The 12,118-nt window shown below is 42.9% G+C and overlaps 1 protein-coding gene across 5 annotated transcripts in view; it reads right to left on the bottom strand.

Annotated features, from left to right (window-relative positions):
* Positions 1-12,118, bottom strand: part of VKORC1L1 (vitamin K epoxide reductase complex subunit 1 like 1) — a 120,542-nt gene that overhangs the window by 68,647 nt on the left and 39,777 nt on the right. For all 5 annotated transcript variants that reach the window (XR_012241635.1, XR_012241634.1, XR_012241636.1 and 2 more), the window contains exon 2: positions 9,668-9,777. Coding sequence is in view for 2 of the 5 variants with exons in the window: in XM_073615105.1 (XP_073471206.1) it covers positions 9,668-9,777 (110 nt within the window). In the remaining 3 variants the exon portion in view is untranslated. The remainder of the gene's footprint in view (positions 1-9,667; positions 9,778-12,118) is intronic.

Below are 12,118 nucleotides of genomic sequence, written 5' to 3'. Positions count from 1 at the left end.
GATTGCTTGGAATAAACGTGAGTGTGATTGGGTCATTAGCACTAAAACCTATACACTGCAATATTGTGCTCAAAAAATACAAATAAATGAAATCCCAAATGCCATCTGTAATAATCATTGAATGAAAAATAGGATATAACCATTATATATTGTCCAGTATCAGTATAAGAAATATAGTTGAAAAAGTTAACGAAATTTCCCAATTTTAGGTTAGTTGATAGCCGTTCTTAGTTGTATTAGTTATACATTACACTCATCGGTATTAATAGGAGTAGTCCTATATATGATGAAAAACGAAAATCTATTCACCAGGATCCCCCAATATTGCTGTATAAGTGTTTCCAGAGGGGTATTCTCAGGTATCACGAGTACATGCAATAAAAAAGACATCATTGCGCGGCGAATCCTCACTCCGCTCGTTACAAGCTGCTGACCAGCCTCAATACTGTGCGTCACTGGTGACTCCTACGCGTTGCGTCACCCGACGTGACTTTTTAAGGACTGAAAAAAATCACGTGTCGGGTGACGCAACGCGTAGGAGTCACCAGTGATGCACAGTATTGAGGCTGGTCAGCAGCTTGTAACGAGCGGTGTGAGGATTCGCCTCGCCCCAAGGGGCTGATTGTCTTCCATCCAGGCTTATGCGAGTACACTCGCTGAAGTGCTGCTGTTTTTAAATAATCGTTTATTACGCAATGATGTCTTTTTTATTGCATATACTCGTGATACTGATACTGGACAATATATAATGGTTATATCCTATTTTTCATTTAATGATTATCACAGATGGCATTTGGGATTTCATTTATTTTTATTTTTTGAGCACAATATTGCAGTGTATAGGTTTTAGTGTAAATGACCCAATCACACTCACATTTATTCCAAGCAATCAATTGGGGGGATTTATATATACACTGAGCACAAATTGATTGGAAGTTTAATATTAGTGCAACACATTTTTCATTTGTTATTTTGTTTTAGGTGTCTTAACACTTAAGTTTTGCAGCTTTTATTATTTGGCTTTCTTCCAAGTCACAATTTAATAATTTGCACAGGGACACAGTCCCAGAATTAATGGTTTCACTTATATCCATTTCAGCGCTTTAGTATTTTTTTTGAATTTTGTCTTTTTAGCACTGCATGCCAGCCTGAAAGGCTGGCATCTATCGTTACCACCTTCCAGATGACTGATCTGAAGGATTTTGCCTTCACCATATTCTGTGTTAGCAACCAACTGAGGCTTTGGGACACCCTTAGGGACAGCCGCATTGGCAAGTCTAAAGCTTGAAAGCTTGAATCGTTTTGTTCCAAGCAGACAGGATACTGTTTTGCAACAGTCTCAAATGGAACTGGGCATAGGGAACTGCTTTGAATGAAGCCACCATCTTTCCTAACAACCTCATGCAAAGGCGAATGGAGGGATCTCCTTTCCACCTGACCATCTGCACCAGCTCTCTTATGGAGTTGATCTTTGCCTGAGGCAAGAACACCTTTTTCTGAGCGGCGTCTGATATTCAGACCCAAGTACTCCAGCCTTTTCAGCGGTTTTAAGGAAGATTTCTCTAGGTTGAGAATCCAATCTAGAGACTTTCCAGGTAACTGGTTGTCATACGCATGCTTTGCTCCAAGCGAGCCACCGACTGGTCTATTAGCAATAGATTGTCTAGGTACGCCAAAACTGTTATGCCCTTAACCTGGCTAGAGGTGGGGCCAGAACTTTTGTAAACACCCGGGGTGCTGTAGCTAGCCCGAAGGGCAAAGCTAGAAACTGAAAATGGTGCTGTTCTACCTCGAACCGCAGAAACCTTTGGTGAGCAGGCAATATAGGGACATGCAGATATGCATCCCTGATGTCGATAGACGCCAGAAGTTCTCCTCGTTGTAGGATAGAAGCCACTGACTTGATCGACTCCATGCGAAAAGAGCTAAAGAGTTTCTTTAGATCTAGAATGGGTCTGACACCTCCATTCAGGTTTGGTACCGTAAAGAGGTTTGAATAAAACCCCCAAACCTTGCTCTTCTGTGGGGATTTGTATGATCACCCCAAGAGACTGCCATTTCCCTGGATCTTTGGGAATATTTGACCTCAGAAAACAAGACGGTGGAAACTCCCGAAATTCTAGTTTCTACCCTAGGGAAACAGTGGAGATGACCCATCATTCCTGAATTTTCTCTTGCCAGACTTCTGAGTATTGCAGAAGTCTTCCCCCCACTCTGGTGAGGAGGGGGCACCCCTTCATAATGAGGCTGTTTTGCAGGTTTCCGCACCCAGGACCTCTTTTGTGCCTGGGCCTGAGGCTTTCCTCTAGAGTCTGATGGTGGAGGCCGTCGCCACTGCCTAGAGGCGGATGCCCCTGGCGCAGGAGAAAGAGTCCGCTTAAATGAAGAGCGTTTATTCTTTGACTGGCAAAAGAGTACTTTTCCCACTAGAAATCATTTGGATGTATTTGTCCAAATCATCCCAATATAGCCGATCCCCATGATAAGGAAACCCAGTCTGGAGCTTCTTGCATGGTGCTTCGGCTGACCATTTTTTTAACCACAGGATCCTACGCATGTGTACTAGCACAAGCGCAAGGCGGGACGCCTGGTGAATAGAATCTTTAATAGCGTCTATGGAAAAACAAAGCTCTTAGTAGTTTGGCCAAATCCCGGGCTTGCTGTACAGGAACCTCTTTAAGGGCCTGTCTAAACTGATCTTTTAGGGATTGACAGATGTCTATTGTAGCGGCTGAGTAACCACACCTGCCAAAGAAAGAATTTTAACAGGAACGCCAACCTTTTATCTGTGGGATCCTTAAGCATTTCTGTATTGTCTACTGGACAAGTTAGACTTTTATTCACACTGGAAATCATAGCGTCAACTCCTGGTACATTCCATCTTTTGGTGAATTTCTCCTCCATGGGATAAAGAACTGAGAATCTCTTTGGAGGGAGAAAATGCTTACCCGGGTGATCCCATTCAGCAAAAATAAGCTGTTCTAATAATGCATGGACAGGAAACGCATGCAAAGGCTGTGAAGGTTTTAAGGAACCCAAAGAAGAAACTGAACTTTCAACTGACTCCGTTAGGGGTAGCTTGAAAGTGGAACAAACCACTCCATAAGAGATTGCACCAGCAATTTTTGAGATTGCGATGCTGAAAAGGGTTCATCCACCGTTGTTTCCTTTGCAAGAGTAATCGGTTTGTCTTTCCTCCTGATCGCCTGAGGGCAACACCTCATCCTCTACCCACTGTCCCCTTGGTAGAGGGTCTAAGGTGGGGGAGGGGGATCTAACAGTTCCTATCCTTTTGGATGGAGGGTGCGATTAAAGCCGCTAATCTTCCTTCTAGGCCCAGCAGGGCGGTGGAAAATGCATCTTCAGTTATGTATACAGGGGCTGAGACGTGAGAAGCAGCTGCACCACTAATTGGTTCCAATGACTCACCCTGGCTTGCCACATCTGGTATTTCAGGAGAGGATGACAGTGTGGAGGCACGACTGGAGTTCCCAGCGCCTGGGGGTGGAATATTTGGTACCTTCTATAGTAAATGCACTATTTGCTGAGCAATAGTCTAGCAATACAATGCTGCTATAAAATTCAGCTTGGTGCTGAGTAAAACGTATTTCCTGTACTGGAAATGCCTGTACGCATTGCCTTACATACCCCCAGCACTCCTGTGTGTCAGACATCCATCTCTCCAGTTCCTGGCTTGAGAAGCGTCTGTTTAATGTCTCAGTTGCGAGGCTCTGCTCGGCGTCCCCAGCACCTGCACAGTGTGCTCCTCATGGACGCTACATCACGCACACGGCCCCATGCCTAAGCCACGCCCCCTCCGCTCATTATCCCACCCCCTCTTGTTTAAAATTAACAGCAGTCTGCGCGCAGACGACATTCAGATCTGCCAGTGCAGACTTGTGAGAGGGGAGGAACAGGGAAGGCTGGGGACGCGGTATTCACACACAGAATCCCACCACAGAACATATACTGTATGCCTATTGGGGCTAAGGGAGACACTGCATGTCTGGTGATTTATGGGCTTCTGTGGGGACATAAAAACCAACATGGGGAAGCCGCCGCACCCCCCCGGGTGGGCGTTGAGTACAAACTGCTGTAGTTCCCCCAGGGGGGAAAAGAACATACAAAACTTTGTTCAAGATTAGGAATTCCCCCTGGCTGCTGAGACCACACACCTGCTGTTTTAGCTGGACACTGTGCTGACAGAGCAACGTACCAAGTTATGTGCATTCACTCCATCTAGTGGAGACTTTAAGGCATGACATTTTACTCATGGAAGAAACCATAGGTGGGCTTTTTACAGTTCCTAGGCTTCTTCCCTTACCTTATCCTCGCCGCAGGATACTGCTGTGACAGACGGATCCAAACTTCACCCATCACGGCGGGCTATGTTAACAAACCTTCAAGGGTCCCTTTTTATTGGGGTTCCACTCCCTTGGACCTGTATTAGCACCCCGCCAGGAAAATCTTTAGGTAATGTAAGCATGACCAAAAAGCTCTGGGTCCTGGGGTCCAGCCCTGCAAGGAGAGGCGTTACAGGCAAAACCTCGTGCTTCGTATAGGAGGCCTGGGTACCATCCATCTTGGCCTCAGTGGCACTTTGGATGGATCCAGTCTATGGAGGCTGTTTAAATCCAGCAAGGATCCTTCCAGCGCACATCTTCACTCGTGACCAACACCTTAGACACTGGCGAAAAAACTGAGGTACTGCTGGTAGGAGGAGGGGTTATATAGGGAATCAACTTCCTGTATTGGGTATACCAGTGTACATCACCTAAAAGGTGCCTATATACCCCCATAGAGATTACTATGGAGCTTTGTGTCCCATGATGTACGATAAAGAAAGTTCCCTTGGGATACCCAGGAGACATCTTGTCAAACAAAAGAGCTCAAAAGTTTTGGTAAGTATAGAATATAATTTATGTATGTGAGAGAGAGAAGAAAAAGGGCGCGCGCGAAAAAGAGAGAAAGCGCGCGAAAAAGAGAGAGAGCGCGAAAAAGATATATTTTTTTCATGAAACTATTTTTAGTGAATGGTTTGGTTATAGGATATGTTTAACCACTTGCTTACTGGGCACTTAAACCCCCATCCTGTCCAGACTAATTTTCAGCGCTGTCGCACTTTGAATGACAATTGCGCGGCCATACAACACTGTACCCTAATTGAAATTATAATTTTTTCCCCACAAATAGAGCTTTCTTTTGGTGGTATTTGATCACCTCTGTGGTTTTTAGTTTTTGCTAAAAAAAAAAAAAAAAATTGAAAAAGACCAAATTTTTAAAAACATTTTTTATATTGTTATAAAATTTTGCAAACAGGTAATTTTTCTGCTTCATTGATGTACGCTGATGAGGCGGCACTGATGGGCACCGATAGGTGGCAGTGATGGGTACTGATGGGGGGCAGTGATGGGTGGCAATAATGGGCACCGATTGCTTACACTGATTGGCACCACTTGTGGGCATTGATAGGTGGCAATGGCAGGCGGCACTAGCAGGCACAGATGAGGCATATGTGCCTCCTTCCTCTTCGGGACCGATGTCCCGTTAAAATAAGCCGGTGATCGGCTTTTTTTTTTTTTCTCCTCACGCTGTCAGCGTGAGGAGAAAAAAATGGATTGCCAAGGTTTTGTTTAAATCATGTGATCAGCTGTCATTGGCTGACAGCTGACCACATGGTAAGGGGCCGGGATCGGCCCCTTACTCGGATCTGTAATCAACCAAGTCTCCGTGACTCAGTGATCCCAGCGCGTGCACAGGGAAGGACGTCCCATGACGGCCTCCAAGAAATTGAGGTCCGCGCTGTGGCTGTCATTCGGCTATGGCCCGGACCTCAAGTGGTTAAGCAGAAAATGCATTGGAAAACAAAATTTATGTTGTTATCTATTTTTTTTTACATATTTGTTCATATAATTTTTGTCTTCAACTTAGCACGGATAAAAGAATTTGAGTTGTTTTGTGGAAACACGTGGCAATCTCCTCATTTTTGGATTTTACTTATTTCCATAAATATAAAATTGTTAATATTTCAGTATAAACATATGACAGCATGAAATGGAGCTTAGCTATGTAGCATGAGGCTGTATATTCTGCAATATTTACATTTTTTGGGAAACTCAATGAATCCAAGGTCTGCAAGCTGAGATAACATGCACGGCATTGATGCATTCATACAATTTCACAGTAACCATGAGATAAAACAAAGTTCAGGAATATTCCTTTATCTCATTGTTTTGCAAATCTATGTACGATTGAATCAGTTCTGATATCGCTGTTTTACTAACCTGACAGATTATTGTAGATAGAATCTTTAAAATATTTGCAAACAAAATGAAAGGTTTCTCAACTACCAGCAAGAATGAGTCCTTAGATTTAAAGAGCACCTGTCATTTCAGATCCATCATGGCAGCGCCTGTTAGCGGGCATCCACTCACCTGCTACCGCCACATGCCTCACCTTGTTGTGTCACTGCCGCATCACCAGCTTTCCCATTAAAGTGAATGGGACTGTCGGTGAGTCAACAGCAGGTCAGAGGAGAAGCCGCTGCAGGACAGAGATGACAGTTGCTCTTTAAAAATTACGATTTAAATTCAGTTGATTTAAATCAAATCCACCCTGCTCAGGAAGAAATCCAAAAACTACTGTCTGAACACAGTTTGCCGTGACATTCAAAAACGCAAGTTAAAGCTTTATCACACAAGAATAAGTCACATCTGCATATGATCCAGAAACTGCACTATTTTCTGGGCCAAAGCTCATTTAATCACTTTAAGTCCTGCCACTTGCAACCCCTTTCAGTCTAGGCCATTTTTCAGTGCTGTCGCAATTTGAATGACAATTAGCCATGCGATACTGTAGCCAAATAAAATTTTTATCATTTGACAGAGAACTTTCTTTTGGTGGTATTTAAAACACCACTGGATTTTCTGCTATATGAATGAAAAAACAAAAAAAATTGTGAAGGAAAACCATGTTCTTAATTTCTAATAAATAATCTTTTTTCATAAAGTTAGGCCAAGATGTATTCTGCTACATTTCTTTGGTAAAAATATCCCAAATCAGTGTATATTATTTAGTCTGCGTGAAAGTTAGAGTCTACAAACTATGGCATATTTTGAAAATTGATCAATCCCAATGTACTGACAGGCTCTCACTTCTTGAGGCCCTTAAAATGCCAGCACAGTACAATTTCCAATTATTAGTAAGAGGCATGGTGAGAATAATCTATATATATCTATATATCTATATCTACATACATACACACACACACACACACACACATTAAAAGAGTACGGCGTCATCATATGACTGGTGTGGCAGTGATCATTGATACTGACCTGTGATGGCATTCAGAATTTTTTTTTTTAAAGCGGTTTATATTTTTAATTTTTTTTTTTTAATTATTGTGACCTGTGCAGTGACACTGTACTACTTTGAGGAAGTGATCATTTTTTTTTTTTTTTTTTTTTTTTTACACACACACACACACACACACACACACACGACTGCTTAAAAGCAGTGATGATCACTGTTAAAAACAATCACTTATGAATGGCATCCATTTATTCATAGCCATTGTGTACTATCACAGTTATCACATGCATTGTGATTGGCTCTGTCCGTACCATGTGATCACTGACTAATCACAGAGATGTGATCACAGAGATCACCACAATAGGACACAATGAATGGCTATGAATGAAAGCCATTCATTGGGTACAACTGTGATGTGATCGAGAACATACATAAGGTACTGGGGCAGGCACGGTACAATTCTGGGTCTTCTGCTGTGTTTGTTGGACACAGTGGGTGACAGATAGGTACAGCCAGCTGCGCAACCAAGGCATGTGACAGAGGATGTCATATGACGTCTACCCGATACAGCAGTGCTCCAGTTCGGCCATCATTTGTCTATAGGCCGGGCAGGAAGCAGTTAAAGTGGTTGTAAAGCTCAAGCATGAATTTAATATGACCAAAGTGTGTCCCTCTAGAATGTGTACTTGTCTCGATTCAGAACAGTGTCATTTCTGTCTGCAGTCCCATTCTTCAGCTATATTCATGAGTCACTTCTGACAAGTTTTTTTCTGACACCAAGAATGACACAACCAACAAAGTGATCTCCAGCACACAGCCGGTGACTGATAGCCTCAGCTCTGTTCCTGTGTGCAGTGGTTGTGTCGCTTCCCTCCAATCAGCTCTCAGAACTCTCCTCACTGAGCTCTACAGGGTGTAATTTCAGCTCTGTCCTGTTTTCTGACAGCTCAGACAAACATTATTAATTCTGGACTTTGAATGGATGTAGAGAAAAGAAGACTGCAGATAATTAAGTACAACTAAGGTAAGAGAAGGTTTCATCTCTATCACCTGTGGCCAGTCAGTTATGCCTAACTCCCGGTTTCATTTCACATTAAAAAAAAAAAAAAATTGGGGTTATTCTGGCCCAAACAAAAAAAACAATCACTATTTCCTCTACTAAGAAATATGCCCACTGTCCGCACTGTATAATCTGTATGTGGTATCCTACATACAGTATACACTGCTGTGTTCCTGTCCTTGAACCTTCCTGTCCGGTTTCAGAATAAAATCGATTCGGGCCAAGTGCTGCTCAGCCTTTCACAGGAAGCTTTGTATTTTTATGAATATAAAGCTACCTCTGATTGGCTGAGATGGAATTCGTGAGGTTAACTGCATGCTTCTCCATCTCAGCCAGAGGAAGTCTACCCTGCCTTCCCACACTGCAAGTGTTATATGCTTTTTTTGTCTAGGGATGAACAGATAAGGAGAAATGCTTGCCTTGCTTTCTGGCTCCAGCAGGCTTCCTCATTTTGTTTGACAAGTCCCTCGAAGCTTCCTCTCTAGGATGCTTCGAGCTGTGGTAGCATGCTCATGCTCTTGCTGGATTAACAGACCCGAGTTTTAGGGAGAAGAAGAGTGCCAAAGCCAGCATGATTGAAGAGTCAGGTAAATAACACTGCATGTTCAGCTCACCCTAGTCTAAATGAGCATCAAACCCTTGCAGGGTGGGGTCCTACTGCAAGGGTAGGTTTTTGCTACATTCCTGGAGCACATCTTTTAAAAACATAATAAAGCCATAAATGTCTGGTCTGTGCCTGTAGACCCTCACATGCACCTAGTGAAGTGGTCCCAGGTGATACACAGATGAAGCAAATCCTCCTACATAAAAAAGTTGTATTTGTGTATCTACAGCTATCTCTTTAGTTGTAGCAGCAGGAATCTGAAAACTTCACAAAGCAGACAGCTCCCTGATTGAAGAGAAGGGACAAATGCCCCTTCACACAGTACAGAGAACCAACACAGCTGTGGATAAATCGCAGGCTGAGGGTTGCATTTTAACTCGGTGTCAGAAAAAGCTGCCAGAAGTGACTCCTGCAGATAACAGTAACTAGGCAGCAGAGAGAAATGACTCAGGGCTTTGAAGAGAGACAAGTTCACAATTTAGAAGGATGTGCTTTTTTCATATTTCATGTCTGAAGTTTACAACCACTTTAATACTGACCAAACAGATGACTATCAGCAGACCGCTAGCAGTTCTCACTGTAAAGAAACTGTAGATCAATAATTTTGTTTTCAATAACCATTGTGGGTAGCCTTCATACTTACATATGTAAACTTTTTAGGTAGAACACCACTTTTTACAAATACTCACCAAGAAGCATCTGTAGTAAATAAAATATAAATCCAAAGACACTGTTTGGCTGATTCATTACACTGTCCTTTCCAAAAATGGAACCCAAAAGTCCAAATCCACGACCCCATCTGCAGAGAAGGAAATTCAACAAGTTAATGTTGCAATTGCTATATTCCTTTAAAACAGATTCCTAATAAGGAATGAAGTATGCAGAGCACAAAGATTAAGACTTCTCACTACTTCAAGGACAAAACTCTTACTGTAAAAATAATCTGCCACAAAAGGATATAAATCTACTTTGTGCGCACAAAAATGCTTTTGCAAACAGTTGTTACCTTGTAAAATATCAGTGATATATCACTGAGCTGCAGCCTGTGCAGACAGCCGCTATAGCCTCTGATGCAGCTGGTGTTCTGGCAAAACCAGTCAGGCGGACCTTTAACTGGCTACATCTTCTTTTGTGCCGCATTAACACTGATTCATCAAGTGGTGGACAAGGACATAGAGGAGCCATGATTGCTGATCAATGACCCATTGGACCGAGAAGTATACTATTTTACTTTGATATTTTGGTCGCAACGGACAGCTGGGCCTATTCACAAATGTTGACCGTTTCAAGATATACTATACTGACAGGCTACACTTCAGCTTCAAGGGTCCTTTCACACTGGGGCGGTTTGCAGGCGCTATTGCGCTAATAATAGTGCCTGCAAACCGACCCGAAACAGCCGCTGCTTTAATTCCAGTGGGAAAGCCCCGAGAGCTTTCACACTGGAGCGATGCGCTGGCAGGATGGTAAAAAAGGTCCTGCCAGCAGCATCTTCGGAGCGGTGAAGGAGCGGAGTGTATACCGCTCCTGCCCATTGAAATCAATGGGACGGCGCGGCTATACCACCGGCAAAGCGCCTCTGCAGAGGCGCTTTGCGGTGGTTTTAACCCTTTCTTGGCCGCTAGCAGGGGGGGTAAAACCCCCCCGCTAGCGGCCGCATACTGACGGTAAAGCGCCGCTTACAATAGCGGCGCTACGCCAACAACACCCCCGCCCCAGTGTGAAAGGGCTCTAAGTGCTTGTTCAAAGCTGGGGCACGGATTGTTGACTGATTGATGTAGCGGGAAAATAGTGGGACTTTCTTGGTGCAGACCATGATCCATCATTATAATAGCCACCATCTAATCGGCTGGTCTCCTATCCCAAAAGGTACTTGTATTGTATTCCTACATGAGGCACTGAATATACTGAGGATACATTTCATTTTTCCTGCATGACCAAAGTGAATGACTTGGAGGCGCATGATTACACTGATCCACTTGTTTTAGGGCTTATGCACACAGGGCTTAGAAAACACTTTATAGGCATTTGACTTTTTCAGACTGTAAAAGCACCTCTATCTAAGCCTATGTGTCCATGCACATAGGCGTTTACATTCTTATTAGAAGGAGTGTTTACAGGATAAAAAAAAAAAAAAAAAAAAATTAATATAATATATAGTATTATATTTATTAACCAGCACATTCAGGGAAGGAGCTTTTGGGCAAAAAAACAAAAAAAAACAAACCCCAAAACAAAAACAAAAAAAACTTTTGTCTGAATGCACCCAATTGCTAGATGCATTTAATCCAATGGCCAGAATAAATATTCTGGCCAATGGAAACCATAAATGCTCTATCACTTGATGCGACCAAACGCATGTGCAATACATGGTTTTTGGTGCATTTTAAGCTGCTTTTTCCTGCCTAGGAGGTCCTTGAAGATGCCCTGAGGGAGGGCGAAACGCATTGACGTCACTTCCGGTCTGTGGAACGCACGCTATGAACGGCTGCTTCCTGTATCTACAGCTCTATATCCATGCCTGTTTTTAGCCGTCTTTTTGTAAGTACCGATCCCTATGCGCATTAAAAACTTTAATAACAGTACTTCACTATTAGTCCACCCTCTTCATTTCTGGGTGCCTGTATATCCTGTTGAGAGCCTCTTATTGGAATCTATCATCTGATGTTTACACCGATCCACCATCTGATGTTTTGACACCAATCCACGTGTGTGGGATACCATTTACAAGCCTGAAGTGACCCCTGGACTGCAAAGCTGGGGGTCGTCCTGTTCTGGTGAGTGGGGATGCAAAAGGGGGTGTCACTGTACTCCTGCAAGTTTGTGAAGCATTTTTTGCACCTACTTCATTGTGTACTTCAGTTGCATTTATTTGGATTTTTATTTGGATTTTTTTTGTTGATTTCACTTATAGTGTGTGTTGCGAGCGCTGTATTTTTTTTATCCACACGCTGTGTAAAAGTCTTACACGTGGTATCACCATACTCAGGAGGAGTAGAACATGATTTGGGGTGTAATTTGTGGTATGCATATGCTGTGTGTGAGAAATAACCTGCTAATATGACAATTCTGTGGTAAAAAAAAAAATTCCTAATTTTGCAAAGGATTGTGGGAAAAAATTACAACTTCAAAAAACTCAC

This window comes from Aquarana catesbeiana, linkage group LG02, assembly GCF_042186555.1.
Source record: "Aquarana catesbeiana isolate 2022-GZ linkage group LG02, ASM4218655v1, whole genome shotgun sequence".
In the NCBI taxonomy this organism is placed as follows: domain Eukaryota; kingdom Metazoa; phylum Chordata; class Amphibia; order Anura; family Ranidae; genus Aquarana; species Aquarana catesbeiana.
The sequence above is the reverse complement of the archived record's forward strand: the minus strand, read 5'-3'. Positions and strand labels throughout refer to the sequence as shown.